Raw genomic sequence first — 21,798 nt, forward strand, 5'->3', positions numbered from 1 at the left:
CTGGAAGCCAGCAATCAGACCATAATCAGATCTGGCACAAACAGGCCATCTGTATTTCCTTCTGTGTGTGTGCTTGCGTGTGAGTGTGTGTGTTTGTCTGTGTGCATATGTTCTTCCGTGTGTGCGTTTTGTTTGCTTGTGCTTGTGTCACTCTGGCATTGTCGAGAATCCCTGAGCTTTCCGTATGGCTGCTGTGTGCGAGTTTGGATGTGCGCGTTTTTAATTTGTCGTTATGCGCGCGAGTGTTTGTAACTCTGTCATTACAGCGAGTCCCTGAGGTTCCTTCACTGCCGAGGGTGCTGGGTAAAATGGAGCATTACTGTTTTAAACAGGCACACGATGTACCAGTCCAACAAAAACTAGTTAGGAGGAAAAACCCATCAGGGACTGAGAAAATGGACTTGATTTGATCACTGATACACATATAGACACACACACCCACACACACACACACTGGCTGTTTGTAAGTTAGTGCTGCAAATGCATCTGTCAGGAGAAACACTTTAAAGGTCCCATATTCTGCTCATACTTTTATTTTGTGTGAGCTACATTTTTTAATGTTTAAAAACAGATAATATTTCTCATACTGTCCATTGCTGCAGCACCTCTGTTCACCCTCTGTCTGAATGCTCTGTCTCTTTAAGGCCTCCTGAAAAGCTCAACTTCTCTGATTGGTCAGGTCTCACAAGAGTCAAAGGTGCAATATGAAGAATTGTCCACCTGTTGGATTAATACTCAATACAAATGGGGGGCAGCATATCACTAGAGTAACCGCTAACTGCAGCCAACTGTAGTACTAGTTAGCTTAGTTAGCTGTGCAGCTAGCGGTCCAGACTGGGAGCTCAGAGCTCCGGGTTTTGTTTATACAGCTAGCACAGGGGCTTTGGACCAGGACAGGCTGTGTTTAGCAGGTTAGCATGCTTACTTAGATTTCTCTACAATACAGCTCACAGATGTCATAATGTCAAAAGTGTTATTTCGTCACATTTCGTTGGTAATTTAAGTTCATTTTTGAATGTTTTCTACAAAAACCTTACATATTGCACCTTTAAAGGCTCAGTTTCCTCATATGGGCTGTGTGCATTTCTCTGTATATTGAGTGTTTTGATACTTTCACAGTATTTATGCAGCAACTAGACCTGCTTTATAAATAAACAAGACATGGAAAGTTCATTGTCTACAATATGGGACCATTAATGGTAAAAAAAATAATGAAAATAATCGTCCTGGTTGTGTGTGTGTGTGTGTGTGTGTGTGTGTGTGTGTGTGTGTGTGTGTATACACGCAGGAGGGTATTTAGCATCGTTTAAAACTTTTGAAACTCTTCTGGTTGGGTGCGCTTTTCCTGTTTATTCAGTATTTTTACTCATTATTTATTCATAGCTTCAGCAGTTATTGCAGAATTTTTGGCATCCACAGATACGCACCTTATTTGGTAACAATAATAAATAATGCACAAGCCAAAACAGCACAGGCCCGGTCGTGAACCCCTCTTCCATTAAATTCTTAAATGACACAATAATAGCTGGAATTGGAATTTGTTGATCGTGAAAACTTTTACCTGCAGCCATCACAGCATCTGCCGCTGCGCCTTCAAACCCGACTGGATTGTTTAAGAAATCAAGTACATCTGCTTATTTGTCATCTGTCAAAGCGCCCAATCATGTGTGTCCTAACTATGCGTGTTGTCCTTTGTGCTGCTGCAGTCTCTCTCTCTCTCCCTCTCTCTCTCTCTCTGTCAGCCAGGCCGTCCATCAAGCAGAAAGCACTTTGTGTCTATTAGTCTTCTCATCTGTCATCTGGCCTTTCTAATGAAGTCCTGGGTGGTTTTATAACACAGAGCACTTCAGCACGCTCAAGGAGTTTGTGTGCATGCATACGAGTGTTGAGACGGTGAGTGAGAAACTGAGACAAAGACAATAGGATAGCAGTTTGCTTGTGCATTAAATCGTGTGTTTTTGTGCGGATGTATACTCCAGTTCTGGTGCCAGTGTTTACAGACTGTATATATTGTGTGTGGCCTCGTGTAGGCGTGTGCCAACACTTTCACAAAAGAAAATAAAAACAAATGTTTAAAAAATGTTCAATTCCAGCTCATGTTTGCATCTGAACCAGAGCAATAACTCAACTGACAGCTGATGTTGATGTTGAACTTTCATCCTGCCAAGGCATTAGCTGTATAATGCCTCACAAGCTCCAATAAACCACTCAAATCAAAATACATTTTGGCTTATCGCAACAGCGTTTTTTCTTTATAGTGCAGAAGTCAGCGGCTAGAACGAGTGGAGATAGAAAAGTGGGTTCAATATGCAGTGAGCTGGAAAGACATGAGCAATAATGTATGTGTTGTTTTGCACTTTTGTTGTTTGGATTATAATTTCTTTATTGCGTTTCCTGAGAGCGCTGTGAGCAGGAAATTAATGAAAGTGATAAAATGCGGAGACACTAAGCCTTCATGATCTCACAAACAAACCAGATGACTTCAGCTTTGGTGTTTTTACTCACTCGCTGACTCCTGTTTGTGTGTGTGTGTGTGTGTGTGTGTGTGTGTGTGTGTGTTTAAAATCTCACTCTGAGGTGAAGTTTATTGGTCCAGGAGCCGATGACTCTGTACTCCGCAGTAGACCTGTTGGTGTTCTGGTACTGGAAGATATCGTATCTTCCTGGAGCGTCGCCATTCTCATTGAAAACCACCGGTGTGCCGGCACTTCCTGGAATGAAAAACAGTAGATGTTTGAGAGATGCTTAATGTGATACTACTGTATTGACATATAGATCTGTACTCAAATGACTCCTTCCTGTATTGATTGGCACAGGAATGAGTACAACACCCACAAAGTAAAAAAGATAAAAAGTAACATCATCGGTATATGGCTTAGATAAATTACATTTTGGAAAAAGGAAAAACATAATGACATTTTTTGAGCATCTGTGATCCCTCGGAAAAAGTTCCATTGTCTGATTTTATTTCAGTTTCCAAGCACATTTTCTTTCTAAAATATTAACGTTGGCCTGAAACGAACATTTCTGCCAATATGCCAGGCTGATGAGATTACACTTTCAAGATCAAATCCTTTCTTGACAGTTTTGGAGTTAGTAGTAGCAAAGTTTGCAAACTTGCTACTTTTACATCTGCCAGCTCAAACTTAGAGGGCCACTGGACTATTGCCTGTAGCTGGTTAGCATGCTAACTTCAGATAACATCTCTGAAACACAGTACACAGACGCCTTTGACATGACATCAACACTGTTGATGTTTTCATGCTTTAACTACATTTTGGCCACATCCTACAATTTGCTCCTTTAATTGTGTGCATGCAACAATTTGAATATCGACTATGTTTTCTTATTGTGTACATTGTGAGAAGTGTATTTCTCCATTTGCCAGCAAGCCATCATTAAAAGAGTAGACATAATGATATGTTAATTTCCTGAACAGTAGAAACTTAATAAAATGCACTCTGTTAAAAGAAACACTGTTGAAATGCTTTTTGGAGTTCAAAGGAACAGCTGGGCAGCATTATGACAAACATCACTCAGAAATTCACAGATTTTTCGGGAAAAAATACATTTTATGTAACAGAATATAACAACACTGGATCACAGCTACTGACCACTACAGTTTACTTTAAATGTATGTGTTGCAAAAGACTAGAAAGCTTGAAGGAAATGAATAAGTGGTACAAATTACAATGCTTATATTCACAGTTTTCATTAATATAGGATAATCAATATACTCCTAATATATATATACCTCTGCAGAGAACCCTACATACACAAATTACATACTTGTGGTACATATAAATTTAATGGAGTAATATTGCCTTGGGGGTGTGTTAAGGAGCTGTAATAGCAAAAGCACTGTCACCTTTAATTTTTTAATCGAGGCTGTGCTGTAATGCACCTGCATGTGTGCGCACACGTGGGCCACAGAGTGCCGTGATTGAATATGCACACGCATGGATAAGTTTATGTGTCCTCGAAGGTTTCGTTTTCTCACCGCCAATAAGGCTTAACACAAACCTTTTATCCGTCTCCCTCTCAGTCGCACTCGCCTCGCGTCTTTTATGTAGCAATGCAATCAAATCAAATTGCTGAATCTGGCGTAGCATAAAGGAAATCCAATTACAGTGTGCATGTGGAGAAAGCGCTGCATTATGGAAACTCCACCTGTGTACTATAAGTCACTGATATGGCGGGATGATGCAGAGGAGATATTATACACACATATATATATATATATATATATATATACACATACCAGTTTGAGGCAAACCAAGAGAGAAAGAGTGAAGATTGGAAATAGAGAATGAAAACAGAGACAAAGGAAAAAAGAAAGCATTTGTGCCAGAAACAGAAAACACCAACAGAAATACATTTAAAGAAAAGGTGCTTGAGATAAAAAATAAAATAAAAAAAAACAGAAACTGAATTGAAAGACAGACAAAAGGAGGAGAAAGACAGTTAAAAAGAGCCGGTGGATGGCGAAAAGATTGCACAATAGAAAACTAATCACACAGTCGGAGAGGAGGAAGCACGACAAAGGAAAAAGAGAGGAGAGAAGCTCGGAGACAGGAGTGTAAAGGCTCTCTCACTTTGATCATAAGTCATGAGAGATATACATATAATGAGTAAGAGAGAGAGAGAATAAGCAAGAATGAGTGCGAGTCGTCTCAGCGAGAGGGATGAAGAAAGACGACTGGAGGAAAAACTGAATCGATAGAGAGACAAAAGCAGAGGTCTCAATCTCTCATTGTTACAAGTTATGAATGAGGTCCATTTCTGTGCGAGCTGGTGCATGTCCAACTGTAGCTATTGTGCCTCCCGCTTTAATTGTCCTCCTCGCACACGCTTGCAATTACTAGATACCAAAGGGGAAACTAAAAAACCTGCAGTGAGGTATTTTGGCAACTCACAGTGCACCACAGTAGGAGAGGCTCAATTAGTGTGAATTTCACAGACTTCCTTACAACCCAATCTGCACTGATTTGAAAACAGTGTAGCCGGCGTTGAGTGTGAATTCTTCTGGTGTGTGATTAACGTGCTCGCGAGGCAACACACTACCGCTTCCTCTCATGCTTAATTAGCCTGTTTGCTGTGTAGTAGCACACGGGATGATGTCATAGATGTCTTTACCCCAGTGACTACAACGTATCAACACGCAACCAACCGCCCTCTAAGTCCTCCACGAGCTCCCTACCAAAATGAATTCCTTTGCTTTCCCTGATCCCTCTCTGATGAGCAAGATGAGCACACATGAGACCTAATTTCTCATTCTTTTTTTACCCAGTGCTGTTTTGGGCATTCATGCACAGGGTTAGGGTGAAGTGTTTACCAATGGAGGTCTTTCAGAGGCACTTCAAACCAAGGGGTCATGAGAACTCTCTGTTGTTTCAATGTATTATGGTCCTTTCTATGTTTCCTTTCTTTTTCTACTAGTTTGCTGATGTCTGAGTAGCTAACTAGCCAGCTAGCTAAAGTTACAGTGTTACTGCTGTTGTGCATGAGTGTTGCACTCCCCCCTTTGGCATCTATGTCTCCCAAAAGTTGCTGTACTATCATATACAGTAGATATACCATATATCAGTGCAGAGTGGCAGGCTAGGAGCACAGGATGCTAATGTTAGCCTATAAAGCACTGCTTAGGTCCAGCTAATGAAGCAGTGTTCTTTTTCATCTAATGTTTTGATTGATAGCGTGAAGTTGTGAACGAACTGGGGGCATCCATGTTTTTCTATCTCAATATGATATTTGGAAAAATGGCCTTGTGATAATACCAGGATTGCTGCAGTAAGGCACGAGAAATCCCACAGCTGAAGACGGCATATTGGAAATGTCCACTTCTGTCTGTTTATGTTAACGCCAACGCCTAATGATGAGTTCTTGCAGGGTTGCGGGGTAAAAACGTGAGCCAAACAATCAGCCACAGGAAATATTCATGCTTACTTAATATTGTTCCCTGTCTCTTTCTCATCTCTTCCTCTACTTCTATTCACTGGACATTCCACTTTCTTATGGCCCCACTGTCGTCATCATCATCTCCTCCCTTTGTTCCTACTTACTTCTTTCCTTCCTCTCACCATCGTTCCATCTACCAACTATCAAGCCACCTCAATCTGCTTTGGGCTCCTTAGCTACCACCAAACCCCTCTCTCCCTCAATATATCTCCCCATCCCTTCATTATCATAACAGGGTGCCGTTTTAGTGCAAAATTTAAGGAAATAACGAGAAGGAAAATCAACATAAACAGGGCCAAATAAAAAGGGAGGCAATTAAGTAATTTACCAAATGTATTCAGAGTGAGAGAGAGTTAACAAGAGCTTGCCTGGATGCCATCTTTTTCCTCAGCACTCTCCTATTAGCTGACTTTCTTCTAATTGTGCTTTTTTCACCAATAATGCCTTTTTAGAGATGGCCAGGTGTGCAGCAACTAAAACAACAGCCTAGAGCAGAGACGTGCTGGCAATGTAGACATTGAAAGCAGTGGTTACCTTGATTCGAAAATGATGATTCAAGCTCATAGTGTCTGCACCATTTGCTGGTTATTTCTGGATAAGACGGCACACTTTTACAAGCAGCAGCAATTACTGCAAACACACATACAATAGGCATGACGGGAGTTGGCAGTAACTAGCCACCATGTTGGGAAAACAGGTAGCTGAAAACCCCTCATCAGTTCTGATGAATGTTTTGGCTAAAAAAAGGGAGCAGACAGGCTCAGAGGCCTGATGAATTTCCATTTCTGTTTGGTTTATCTAACGCAACACTTTTTGAAAAAGGCTCATGTTGGTTGTGAGTGCTTCCAACAGGGGCATGAGGAATTCTACCGAGTAATTAAAAATGCATCTCAAATAAACTCACATAAAATAATGATTTGCTCTTTTAGTGCTTGAATTTAAAAACGTTTAATTAAAGCTGTTGGAGCGGACAAGCAAAATTAAAGTAAAAACCAAAGAATCGTTTAACCCGTGAATGTGTAAATGTACTCTGGCTGCCCTGTGTACCGTATGTAACTTTTTTGAGACCTGTAGATGGGCAATGTGCTGTTTTTGTTCCTACCACACCATACCTCAGAATAGCTTGTTTTGCAAGATTTGTACACATACAAATGAAAAGAAATGGCTTTAAAGTACATATTAAGCTCATGTTAGCCCTTGCAAACTGCTAGTTCTTGTATCAAGAGCTCTGTCTCTGTTTATAGGCCAGTAAAAAAGTTGCATAGAAGAAAAATGGCCCCTGTCAGTGTTTTAAATATTACTCCTGCATTAATGTCTATGCTACATTTTACTGCTATAGATGGTCAAGGTTGAGCTTGTCTTAACTTCTTGTATACTTGTATATGCTGTTGGGTAGTTTATAGGTGATGTGGGTAAGAATTGTGTTTTAAACAATAAAAAAAATTGAATTATCAACAGAATGTGAAGAAATAATAGTTCTGATGTCGGGGCAAAGACGTGTATGTATTCGGTTGCATGCTAACCAACTAGCCCCTAGCCACTTTGTACCTCGAGAGTCCAACCAGCAATAGTGAATAACACAAACACCGGCCCTCTGAGCTCCCAGTGCAGGTGGACTCAGCTAATGCGACAGCTAGCTGCACGGTTACTTGAGCATCAGCTACAGTTAGCAGCAGTTAGTGGCAATATTTGGAGCTGGTTGGAGTATTTATTCGAGAATGCATTTCCTACATATTGCACATTCAATTTACAGCAATGCATCATAGTCTATAAGATCATCATATTTTGTAGAGTCACTGCCTGTGAGAACCATGAAACTGCCCTACTGTACCTGAGTAAATGTACAGTTGTTCCACCACTGACTTACAGTCTTTATTATACTTTGAACAGAAGACGCATATCTTTTCTGTAACTGCTGATTGTGCTAAATTCCTCAGCATCCTGTGACACTAATTTCCTCTTCACCTCATCTGCATTCATTTAGCATAACCTGGAGCAAGATGACACAGAACAGAGCTGCAATGCCGGGAGTCAGATGCATGTTAACGCAATGCGTGGTTCACGTTGCTATGATTTAGAGGAGTGACGCTGAAATCTTGAGATTGACTTTCTTATGTGAGCGAGGTTGGTCGCTCAGATCAGGCTGCTCGAGCGAGATGAGGGTGGCTAATGCTTCCAGTCGAAGGGGAGTGTGCACGTGAGCTCGAGAATGCTTTCAAGGTCTCCTCGCTGCAGCAGCAAAGCACCGTGGCGTCACAGGAAACGCTTCTCTGCTGAAGTGTCCCCGAGCAAGATACTGTTTCCCGCCTGCCAGAGGCACTGCTCTGTAGCTTCCCTGCCGAGTCGGAGGCTTCCCCTTTAGGGATCAACAACAGTATATCACCAGAAAGCTGCAGTTCTCAGAACTTCTCTCTGTGGGGATGCATGGGGAGTTCACAGGTCAGGACATACAGTAGGATATGTGCAAAGGAATCAAAGATTTCAAGCAATAAAGCCAGTGTGAGTTTAAATTGAGCTGAAATTGACTTTTCAGAGATGGACCACAGGAAAGAATAGAGGAAGATATAGAAGAGTAAAAGCGAGCAAGACAGCAGAAACGCCTCAACCCTCAGTAGGCTTAACTGCCACAGAGAGAAGGAGGGGAAAAAACAAAAAGAGATGGAGGAAAATGAGTGACAGAGGAAGACAGAAGAAGAAGAAAAAATCGGGGGGTAAGCAGGTCTGTGGGTTCGCATCAAACCCCATCTATCTGACAGATAGACGCAGAGACTTAAAAGCAAAAAGAAGAGGGAGAAAATGAGGGTGAACAAGGGAGAATATGCTCGAATATCACACAGCAAGGGAGATGAAAAGACTCCAAACTTTCTTAGTTTGACAGAAAAAGGGAAAGAGAGAAAGAAAATGAAGAAGAGGAGATGGAGAGCGACAAAAGAATGTGTGAGAATATCAATTAGCGAAGGCCTTAAAACCTCCTCGGCTGATGGAGATAGAAACCGGCAGATGGAGGGAGAGGGACCGAGGGAGAAGAAGGGTGTATGAATAGCCTTAAACCTCTGCCTGTTACTGGAGCCAGAGACAAAGGAAGGGAAAATATAAAGAGGGAAGGACGGGGAGAGAAAGCGTTAGAGAGGGAGAGGCAGAAGGGCTGTTAGGAAGCCCTCAGCCTTGCCCGGTTCACTTTAGAAACACTGAGGGTGAATAGCAAGTCTTCGTATCAGAGACTAAGTGTTTATGACAGGGAGATGCAAAAACTACACTGCAGCATGCATTAATAAAACATGGGTCCGTGTGCGAGTGTGTTCCCAGCTTTTGCCAACAGGCTCCCATCTGTGTGCTGTGCATCTATAGCACTAATAGGGGAGAACGACACAAGCGGACAGTTAAAGAATCCCAAGAAAGAGAATGAGAAACGACAGAAGAAGAGTAAAAATGAAGCCTGAACTCATCCCTGGATAAGAGAGAGTAACTGGAACTGAGAGGCGGGTTAACTCTCGTCTACACTGCTTATTTTCAGAACTCTTTTCTCCCCCTCTCTGAATTTTCTATCACGTACTTTCTTTTTCTTCTTTTGCAGTGTTTCCCGAGCCAGCTTTCACCGCTCACTGTAAAAACCATCCTCACGGCCAAACCCTCCCTCCTTCCACAGCAGCTGTTTCTCCTTCCTCCCCTCTCGTGTTCAAAGCATCTCCATCCTCTCGCTTTACCTCGCAGCCTCGCTTCAACCCACCGCTCTCTAGCTTGAAAACTACCCATTTTCTTGCCTCTTTCCCAAAGTGCTCTAACTTTCCCTCCTCCTCCTGCCCCTCCTCCTCCCGTCGTCTATCCATCCCTTCCCCTCTCAGCCTCTCTCTCATCAACATGCCTTGTCTGAGCAGGAAAAAAAGAGAAAAAAAAGAAAGAAAACATACAGGCAAGGAAAGGAGATAGTTGGTCTGCGAGAAAAAAAGAGCAGATAATAGAACACGGGAAGGAAACAATGCGTTTGAAGAGGATCCAGATCTAAATGGTTCCCACTGTGAGCAAGAATGAAAACACTTGGGCTTAATAGAGAAAGCGAGATTTAGACGGAGAGAGAGGGAGGGCCGGGACAAAAGAAAGATTGTCAAAAAAGGGTAAAAAAAGAAAAAGAAAGAAAAAAAAAGACACACACACAGAGTGCAAAAAAAAAGAGTTGTATGGCAATCACCAGTAATTACACGAAACCCATTTAAGGAGCCTCCATCTGTGTCATGATCTGCATCCACTGCGGAGAAAATGGGTAAGAGAGGGGAGTGAGACAAAAAGCGATAAAAAAATCAGAGGGAGAGGGGAACTATTAGGTTGATCAAAAGAGACAAAACAGCCTGAACCGTGGATGGAAATACAATTTAGAGAGAATAGAAATAGAAACGAGGGAGAGGAGGAATAAACAAAGCGAGAAACGAGGATTTACATTACAGAAATTGGGGAAAAGAGGATAAAAAGGGTAAAAGGAGATCCCTGGTAGGATAAAACATGACTCCGATTTCACATATTATATAACACATAAAGTAAAATACAGTATAGTACAAGTCTCGTACCACATTTTTCAACAGCAACTATGTAAGTCAATAGACCCCAAATCCTTCATCATCCATCCTTGACTATGTCCTTATTTCGTCATCCCCTTGTCTCCACCTGCATCCTTCCTTCCCAACTGCAAAGTATGTCAGCCAGTGCTGTCCGTCAGAAGACTAGCCGGCCTCTTCAGTACACATGCGCTGGCTTTCTTGGTTCGACCCTGCACAGCAGAGATTTACATCTCCATTACAACAGGCCTACCCTCTTGAAGGCAGTGATGAAGTCCATGCACTCAAATAATGTACTGAATTTTGAGCTACTTGTATTTTACATGAGAATTTCCATTTTCTGCTACTTTATACTTACACTCAGCTACATTTTGGAGGCAAATACTGTACTTTTAACACCATTACATTTATTTCATGGCTTTAGTTATTAGTTACTTTGCAGATTGCATGCTCAACCCAGTGAATGTTGGCTAAGTAGACTCCTGCGAACACAGATAAGTTAAAACTGAATGTTTCTTTATGTTGAAACACAAAGGTAGGCTGATGCCATGGCTCTGACCAGTGGTCAAAGGAGAAGCTGTTGATATTCATCCACCCTGCAGTATTATATTAGATATCTAAACGTACAACCAGAGAGACTAAACTTCACACCACAAAGACAAGTACTGCGAGCCTACAGTAACACAGAGACTTTTGAAAATGGCCAAACTCCAGAGACGGTCCATCTCAGGCGCAGCTCGGCTCAACTCTGCATGGTTAATCTCGTGATGGAAATACAGATCAGCATGGCAATGAGAAATCCCCAAAAGTGTGCTTGTATTTTTCTGTCTCTGCAATCCACTGACTCACGTTTTATCCACTTAAATCTATTCTCCGTCAACAACATATTCCTGACAAAAATATATAACTACATTTTGTTTCAAAAACGCCGCAGAGATGTGAGATTTAGTGGTGTCTTAGGATACGCAATAACAAATTATTATTCCTGTCTCTCATTTCCTCAAACTCAATTCAACTCCAATTCTAGTTCTGTTTATGTGTCTGTGTGGATTCATGTCTGCCTGTCCACTGTATTCATTTTGGTGTGCTTTTATATCTCCCAATTTTATTCTGTTTTCTTATCTCAAATGTTATTCAGTGAATGATAGCCTTGCAGAAATTGCAGGGAAATTGAGTGTATAACATAGCACTGAGAAGATAATGAGAAGACGAGGGAGAGAAAACACTATACGGAGGTAAAAAAAAATGAGCTGTCAGTCTGGATGGCAGTATACTGACCGTCCAGTATGCGATTTCCTACCATTATAATGCAGCTGTCAACGTCTCACCATGTTGAAATTATATAAATACACATGCAGAAAATGTGAGTGGCCTCCCATGCTGCGTTCACTGTTAATGTAACACTTACCAGTGTTTGCAAGGTGATACCACCTGTACAAGGTTGGACATTATGCCAATAATCTCCTACTTACTACCTGCTGCTTGTAAGTGAGCAGCAGGTAGTAAGTAGGAGATTATGTGCGAGTCTGAGGAGTTATGTTCCTGTCTGTGTGACAGACTCACAGATACGAACACTCAACAAAGCTGCATGACATAACGTAGCCGAATATCCACACTGGGATGGGATGTGAGACTTCATATCTTCTAAAACATGGGTTTTTGTACTATTGTGAAATATATTTACTAATATAATAACAATATATATAATACTGTTATTGGCTTACTGTCTCGACCCAGATGTGATTAGTGTAGCTTAGCATGAAGCCTGGACGCAGGGGGAGCTAGTCAGTATGGCTTTATCCAAACAATTCTTACACAACGCAACTCACTCTTTAACGAGACATTATTTTTATGTTTCTGTTCACGTTCTGTTCACAAAGATACAAGACATAGTTAATAAGTGACCTTCAGAAGTGCCTCTGTGCAGAGTTTTAAACTTTTTTTTATGCTAAACTAAGCTATAATCACTTTGAGTGACAGACACAAGGCAACAGTTATACCAATTTTCCCATCCAACGCTTAGCAAAAGAAACTGGAAAGCTTATAAGAATAAAATGTCAGAATATTTGTCAAAATAGCCTGTTAACATTTCAGACACATTCATCCAGCCCACACACCGCATGAAATAATGGCACTCGGGCGGTCCAACCCTGAACCACGAGCAGACCGTAGAATGGCCACATGTCAGGGCCACATGTGCCGGATGAACTTGTTAACAGGCTATTTTGCTATCTGGGACTCAGACCGCTTGCTTTTTCTGAATAATAAAGATATTCCACTAAAGATATTCAGTGTACTGTTGTGTATGAGACATGTTTCAGTGTTGTAACCAGCAGGCATTTGTTTGAAAAATGACTAAAACCATTAAACTATAATCAAAATAGTTGTCGAATCATTGTTGAACGACTAATTGTTTCAGTTATATAGCAGTGTTTCCTAAAATGTCAAACTATTCATTTAAATTTCGTCTGTGCTGCTTTGTGAGGAGCCCATTACCCTTTGTTTCTATTCTGTCAGGCAAACAATAGAAAAATGGCTAAATTGAGGGTTGTAAATGCTACGTGCTAACCTAAGCTAAATATTATTTTCGAGCAGCTACAGTATGTTGAGACCCTTGGACAAATATCTATTTCATACCTGTACACTCAACACCTGGGTTGTGTGATTGGCCCCATTCAGCACAAAGTAATTGAGAAAAGAGACATTTGACAGCAACATAAAGCTGACGTGAAAAGACATTCTTGTGCTATGTTTATCCAAAAATCAATTTGGAAAAGATTATTTCATCCGCACTACAGCGTTTTCCAAATTATGCCAGTTTGGTGATCAAAAAACGTTCGCGTACAATGGAAACAACTTGACCCTTGTCCACCATCAGCCAGGAAGTTCTTCTTCCCTGACCCAAGAAAGATACCCACCCTCAACTACCTACGCCTAGTGTTTGCTCGTCTCCTCCACCATCTTTCTCTTGAGCTGGATATTTCTCACTTAAAGTTTTTAGAGTCTGTTTCTCTCTTTCCAGGTCTTTCTTTCTAAAGTCATGCTCTATACAATATAAAAATCTGCCTTCTCACTGTTTTCTCCGAGCTTCTTGCTTCAAGGTCATCCTGCCCTGGTGAAGCTTGATAAATTCCTGTCAGCACCACTTTTCTGTCGCTCACTATCTCTTCTGTTTCTTCTGAATATCATTTTACTCAGGTGGACACATATCGCACGGCCCGATTTTTTGCTCCTGCTTTGCCATGGCTTTCCTTGCCAAATGGCGAAATCTTTCTTTCATCTCTCTACTCCAACACACCTTCTCTTATTGTCTTTTGCTTTTTCTCTCCTGCCAACAAGCATTTCACCTTTTCCTAGCCAGCTGTCCATCTTTCCTCCCCATCAACATCCCCCGATTCCCTCTCCCTTCCACCTACACCCTCATCTCCTCTCCATATGTTCTCCCAGCAAGGTTATTACGCACAGGTATAGACTCTCCACTCCCATAACCCCCTTTTTGTCTCTTGCACTCCCTCTTCCCCTCTCCAAGATCATTAATGCCTGGTCAGGTTCATCATCTTCAAGCAACTCACTCCTCCGGTGCTCTCCTCCTCTCTCTGAGGTCATTATAAAAGCGTGAGCTTCATCATCTCCCAGCTGGTAAGTCCTCCGAATCCCACACTCTTCTCGCATCGCCACAGTCCCTCCCTACCTACCTACTTCCCTCTTTCCCCTGAGGCTGTACAGCCAGGTATAGAGTTCATCATCTCAAAGTCAAGCTGATCTAATTAGTGCACGTCTGCTCCCATGATGATGTCCATCTTGTCTCCCGGCAGGAGACATATAACCTGGCAGTGATAAGATCACAATTAGAGTTTTCACGCATGACAAACACACATACACACACATAAACACACACACTTGAACAGAAGATAAAAGTAGGCAGCTGTCATTTGTTGGAGCGCCAAAAAACACATCCTTGGTTGATCCATGTGGTCTTTCTCTTGCTGTATTGCCCTGTATTAAAGACTTATATTTAGAGGTACTTGAACTTTAGGTTACAATGTAAATAAGGTTGCATCCAGAGGTTATATTGGAATATATTATCTCTGGAGGGAGTGCAAAATGCATATTAGGTATAGTTTAGTATCTATCCATCAATTATCTGTAACCGCCTGTCCTCTGTAGGGTCACAGGGGGGCTGGAGCGGTCCCAGCTGACATTGGGCGAACAGCGGAGTGCATCCTTGACAGGTCGTCAGTTCATCACAGGGCTGATATAAAGAGACAGTCAACCATTTACACTCACATCTACATGGGAAATAGACCCTTTTCCTGTCAGACATTTCGACTTGTCAAAACAGAAAAGGCACAGGTGGAATTTATGGCATTAATGATGGCTGCATTCCATTCAGGTGAGCTGGTTCCAGGGCTCTTGTATTGTGCATGCTCACTCACTGACATGGCTTACTGGTACACTAAATACAAAGGAGCCATTGTTAACGATATTGATCACACCTGTGCTTTTCCTACTTTGGCAGGTCAAAAATGTCTGCCGTCAAAATGGTCCATTCAGAGTAACCAATTGACCCAGCTTTGATGTCTTTGGACTGTGGGAGGAAGACAGAACATCTGGAGGGGAGCCTGCACAGAAAAGGTCCCAGCTGGGAATCAAACCCTGAACCTCTCTTTGCAGGGGCAATTTGAGGCATTTGAGGATATGGTTGAATGGATTATGATTTTAGCCTCCTTACTATAATTTTTTTTATAAGAAAAATAATGCTGTAATGAAAGAAATGGCTTAAAGAAATTAAAAATGAGTCTACATTAAAGACCCTGCCACCCATCTAGCTTCAGTGAGTCGGTGTTCTGGGGACCTCTGAGAACAGTTTGTTTATTCAGTAATAGAAAAAATAACTATTCTTAGTTTGTATTATTACCTAATTAATATTGTAAATATTAAAATCCTGCTTTTGAATTTCTACATTTCTAAACTACAAAGTGCCCCTTTAAGAGTTAGACTTGAATGCAGCTTTGAGTCCCTGTAGGTGTTCACATGCTTCGCTGTACAAAGCAATGTAGATTCTTCTGTCACAATGAACTCACTGTCCCTGTCAACGTGCCTCAAAGTCTCTCACCACCTCTCCTTCAGACTCGCATCACTTTTTATGACATGACTATGTAAGGGGCAGCCTTCAGAGACCTTTTTTTTTCATTTTGGACTCACAGTTAGACCTGTGTGCCAAGGCTGAGCCCCAGACAACCCTGGCTTAATTTAATCATGGTTATGTCTGTCCAAGACAACTACTGGGAGAGATCCAAATGCAAATAAATAAATAAATAAACACATAAATAAATAAACTCATTTCAGAATAAAATTCACCCACCGACTGAAACTCTACTACATAGAAGAAAATAGTGTCGCACCCGATGGCTCCATGCGCATTTTTCCTTTTTTTCTTCTTCTAGATCAACAACCATACTGAGACACTGGCACTGATAGTTTATATAGGCCACACCTGCACATGTGATAGTGATCAAGCAATTATCCTCCACCACTGCATACCAAACAATCGAGACACAGACAGGGACAGGATACAGCCATAATCGCGTCAAAAGTGAAAATGTTTCACAACACATGTAAAGACTCAAACTCCCAAAATCTTCTATATATTAATTTTGAGTAGATAAATCATTATAAATACCTTCATCTCCACCCAGAAAAGGTTAAACAAACACTACTACATATTCATACACCACAATATGAAACAACGAAGATCCATAGAGGAGGTTGTGTAACCTGCTTCTAAATTTCCAGTAAGAAATATGTGCTGGGTTTCACATATCCTTAACAATCTTAAATATGAATTTGATAATGTCCTCAAAAACTAGAAGAGATTAGTAGGAAATAAATGCAAAAGGCCAAAGACACACACTGTAGCCTTCAGTCGATGAGTCAACGCTTTTAGAAAAGCAGGAATGAGAGGAGAGAGAAAGTCTGACAGAAAGCTAAAGACAGAGAGAGAGGTGGTTTAAGGGAGACAATAGAGAGAACCAGGGAGAAAAGAGAGGCGACAACTGAAGGACAGAGATGTGACGGGGAGAGAAAGAAAGAGGAAAGGTTAGCACGGCAACAGCAGAGGAAAAAAAGAGTCATAGAACAAGAAACATTAGCAACAGCTGCGTTTGAAAAGCCACTCTGAGATGTACTTACAACCAACAAAGCCAGCAGAATGTGAATAGGCCAAATTAATCTGTGTGGGCGACCACAACGTGTGTGTGTTGTTTCTGCAAGAACAAAATCTGAATCTATTATACTGCATACAGGCAGACTGAGTTATTATTCTGGACAAGAACGGAGCAAAGAGGAAAGTACCTTCGAGCAAACAAACTCTATTGTAATCAACAAACAACACACAGATCACATTGTTTTGTTCAGTGTGTGTATTGTTTATAATTTTAGTTTCACTTGCAGAACTTTGTACTTCATTTACAGGGTTTCATTTTATTTCCATTTTAGTTGGAACATTTTTTTTTCTCATTTTCTAGACAGTGTTAGTTTGTGTTACTGAAAACTATTTCAGATTAGTTTTGGCGAAGTGTATTAAACAACTATAACATTTTGGGAGCATTTCAAATTTTTGGGTGAAGATGCCCCAGTATACGTTTTTAAAGTGGGTGTTAGGGTGCAATATGTAAGATTTGGCCACTTAATTCATACTCCAAACAATTAAAGTACTTGCTTATGGCCACTAACTATAGCTGATGTTAGCTAGAAAGTTCAGTTAACCGAGCAGCTAGAGGTTGTATTTACTGGTTGCCCTGACAGGGTGCTCGGAGCACCAGGGGAGTTTTGGTTTTGTTTACGTTTGGACTGTCACCTCTTGAGTTACAAAGTGGATAGGGGCTAGCTGGTTAGCATGCTAACTTCTAATATATATCTCTGCAACATCAATGTATCAGCATTGTTATTTCTTTACATTATGTTGATAATTTTTGTTTTAAATGTTTTAAACTAAAATTCGTACTTTTCATAAAGCAGCCATCCACGACTCAGAAGACAGAGCCTCAGATCTTTTTATGTACCCTGATTGCTCTGCCCACTGCAGTATAATGTCACAGTCCTATGACTGAAGCTCTTTCTCTCTTTAGTAACAACACTAGATAGATAGGGACAGCTCATATTCCCACACAGGCATGAGTCCGCTGAAGGACTTATCTAGATGATACTTACGTGATGATGCACACATTTAAAAAGTAGAAGAAAGCAGTTGTAAGCCTCGGAAGAATTTTTCTTTTTCTCGAGTCTGGGTTTACTCATAATAGCCTTTGTTATTTGTGTGCATTAGCTTCTGCATTCTTTTTCTGTGGATGAATGTGTGTGTTTGCCTGATAAGCCAATAAACTCACCGACAAATAAAAGCTGGACAGCATGATGCTGCTCCGGGGTTTGTTTCCTTATTGTTTGGCCTACTTACTCTGCAATGCACCAGCCTCTGTTTGTTTGTATGCCTCTGTGTGCAGTGTTTCTGGGGTTCAATTCAAATAGGTGAGTCTGAGGTAAGGCATCATTTTGGAAATTTACCACAAAATATATATATTTTCCATTTCTGCAATGCACAATACTTTCTGTCCAATTTTCTAAATATAAAAGACACACATTGAATCAACATCACAGAGAACCTGTCACGATCTTCACACATTGCCACCCTGGCACAAAAAAAAGGAGAAAAAAGGCTTTACTTCTTCTTCAACTCAAGTGGAAAGTCCTCGTCAACTTTTTCAGAGTAGCAATTGAAAGCACTCTGAACATCAAACTGGGAGCCCAAAGGATACTAAAAGACAACACCCACCCCAGCCACAGTCTGTTCACCTCACTGCCACCCGGCAAAAGATACAGAAGTATCCACTGCCATACCACCAGAATACGGAGCAGCTTCTCTCCTCAGGCTGTGAGACTCCTGACCTCATCCTCAACCCTCCCTATAAAAAGACCAACTTAGCAGCACGGTCACAAAATGCGACTTAATAGTCAGGTCTGTGTTGTAATAAGCGATTCAATGAACCTTAAACCTTTAGAGGCCACTCTATTTATGAAGGATCCTATTTCCATGACCAATACATTTAGCAGTGACCTTGTGAGCTACTTCAATGAATATACACCATGCTACATGAAGAGAACAATGTCTTGGCAATACCAGTCTTGTTGGAGGGAATGTCCACCTGGAAATCCAACAGTTGAACACATCCTAATTAGTTTGTCGTCTCTTTCCTTGTCCCGTCACCTTCCATTCCTTTTAACATTCTGCTTCCTTGCCCGTCTCTGTTGCCTGTTAGGCTTCCCTTTGTAAGGTGAGATGTCATGGTACAGCTACCACAGGAGAACAACCACTGCCCTAACAACTTGAAATTATCCCCTCCCTTCAGCTGTCCTGTTCCCTTATGCAGCAGCTCCAAAGGTGAATTGGTATGGATCCAGAAAGAGCAGAGAAAAAACGAATCTATACTCCAGCGACTTCAACTCATTCCCTCCTTTAAGTGCCACAAAAACAGGGAGCGATACAGAGCCGCCTCCATCTTTCCTCGTCTTCTTTTAACGCCTTATCTATGTCATGTCGACCCCAAACAGATCGATAGCAAAACTACTTTTAATTGGAAAACACAAATATACCCAGCCATTTTCACATTAACACACATAAAGCAGCCAGCTTAAAAGGTTTAAATCTTGCAGGCGTCTGTCGATGTAAACAACCCAGATAAGAGTAACTACAACAAAGAGCCACCCAACAAACCCCATCACTCCTCGTCTGCCCCTCAGACAAATACAGCATTTTAAACATTTAAGGACAAGGAAATGGGGGGAAAAAGTATTTTAATGTTTTCTAGAAACTTTGAAAGATAGATAGATATCCCCTTTTTACAATTTCCTGTAAATCTTTGTGGCAAAGCTCTGGAGTGAAAAATGAAAATGATGAAGGTATTAAAAAACCCCCACTGTTTTTCTGTCGCAAGCAAATGAACTCACAACAGAAGCAGAACTAGTTTTTGGGAGCTGGAAGAACAATAATTCAAGGGAAGCAACAGTAATGTGGACAGTAACGACTCCAGAAATCGAAGAGAAGCCAAATGACTATGGGGAAAGACCCAGGAGGGACCCATCTGTGAACAGAAGATTCAGAAATAGTTCAACTATTCTGTATAGATGTTAGGATTTTCCAAATTTACTTAAAAATGGTGTTTGTACGAACAAGTACCAGTGTATCGAAACATTTTTCAGTTAGACATGAGTCAAAGAAACATGGGAATTGCATATTTTTTTATCTCTTTGTACCTTTCTATGTTTTGTATCAGTGTTCAAGGATCAATCCTGAGTATTCTCCATGTTTTAGCCGACTGGATCGGCTTTTTTGAATGGTCTGCCAATGTGATGCGGTCATGTCTCCGACTCATATATTCTTCGGCTATTCTCAGGAAATACTAAAGGGGAGTTGCGTGTGGGGAGTGAACTATTATTTATTCATACCTTAGTTATTTTAAGACTTTCAAGTCTTTGATCAGTAAATTATACATCTGTTGGGACAGGAAATTTGGGGATATGTGCTGCAGACAGATGTTAAAAGGGTTGCGTACTGCTTACATTTTAACTGATACAGTACCAATACCATTACCCAGATTTCGGTACTGGTACCCAACGTACTTTTGTTTCAGTACCTTACTCTCTCTGTAATAACAGAAATGTAATATCTGTTGTAAAATATAAGATGCCAAGCTGGGTGTAACATTGGCATTTCTTTGAAAGAGGAAGCTGTTCAAAGACCTGGAACTGGCACTTCACTCAACTCAACAGCAGGACTAAAATTTAAAACTGATGGAATATCAGCACAGTCTTATACTATATGTATGGAAATGTTTTTGCCATTAAATACTATGCAATTCACGTACTATATATATTTTTTTTTAAATCTGACAATGTTTTGGTGTACTAAACAAAATGTTGGTAAGGAATTTTGGACTAGGCAGTAGCTGAGTTTTGGCTGGCACTAGTAAAAATGCTAAGATTACGTCAATCCACACAGTGAAAGACAGTGAAGCACTATTATCTCCAGCAACAACTTCTCCAGTTAGCTCAAAATGTCGAAGCTGTCGATGCCTCACGGAACGTTTCGCCGTTCATAAAAGGGGTTTAACTCTCCAGTAACAAGCCCAGTGTTGGCTGCAGGCTCGCCAACATCAACAACTGCGCTATGAGGTACCGAAATTAGGCACCGTGTGATTTGATGTGAATTGGTACTCAGTAGCACCGATGTAATTCAATTGGTACCTTTAAAAGTATCCCTAGATATTAAAAAAGATAAGCAGCATTCGAAAAAATACAAAAAACAAATCAGGTCGTTACTGAAGGTGATGCTTTTATCTGGAATTTTCTGTCGATCCCTCTGAAGGTGTCCTGGTCAGATAAGACATTTCAAATGGTAAAGGCCTGCTTGATAACTTCAACATCAAACTGTTATTCCCATATTTTTTTTTTAGCTCTATCTAATCTATTTTTTTATGTTCTGCCATGGACAGTTGCAGCACATTTCTGTGTCAGGCAACTTTCAGTAAGTGAGAACAGTTCGGTGATTCATCGAGGTATAAAGTTTGTGACCTTGTGGTTATGGGATGATTTCTCTGCCCTCTAGGCCAGCAATAAGAGAGGAACACACCGAAGCACGAACCCGCTGTTGCAGTATGAAAGAGCAATCAGTGGCTGCCTGCGAATTGGTTTCTGACACTCCAAGGGATGACAGACAGAGATAGCAACAACACAGACACACATTTTGCACAAATTCCTGCACAGACGCATTCATGCAATTTCAATCTTACCTCTAAAACTTAAATCAGACAAGCATTTCTCTAATCCTCGCAGTATCCCACTCTCTAGCCCACGTTTTCCACACAATATTTGACAGAGCAGCACAGGAAATGAAAAGGCAGACAGAAAAGCAGGTAGAGGCGCAGCGGAGGAGGGGGACGGATTAATGAGAGAATATTCAAACGAGGTGTCTGATATTATTTAGAAGGAAATGAGTAAATGTTTGTCACCCACTTAAATTTGTCAGCGGTGGAGGAAGTCGTGGAGAGTGCGGAAATGAAAGATTGAGCACCGCAGGTTCGAACTGATACAAGACCAAATCTGCATAAAGCAAACTATATGCAGATAATGTGTTTGGAGAAGCATTGAGCTTAAGTTACTAATAAAGGCGAAACGCTACATGCCACACAATTTTTTATGATAAGGATGAGACAAATTAGACGAGGAGCTGGGCTTAGCA

General features: G+C 41.0%; 1 protein-coding gene across 6 annotated transcripts in view; it reads right to left on the reverse strand.

Annotated features, from left to right (window-relative positions):
* Positions 1-21,798, reverse strand: part of grm8a (glutamate receptor, metabotropic 8a) — a 251,995-nt gene that overhangs the window by 29,453 nt on the left and 200,744 nt on the right. For all 6 annotated transcript variants that reach the window (XM_084345622.1, XM_084345621.1, XM_084345623.1 and 3 more), the window contains one exon: positions 2,572-2,711. In XM_084345622.1, the coding sequence (XP_084201748.1) occupies positions 2,572-2,711 (140 nt within the window). The remainder of the gene's footprint in view (positions 1-2,571; positions 2,712-21,798) is intronic.

Source organism: Pagrus pagrus (assembly GCF_965226575.1).
Source record: "Pagrus pagrus genome assembly, chromosome: 23".
NCBI lineage: Eukaryota > Metazoa > Chordata > Actinopteri > Spariformes > Sparidae > Pagrus > Pagrus pagrus.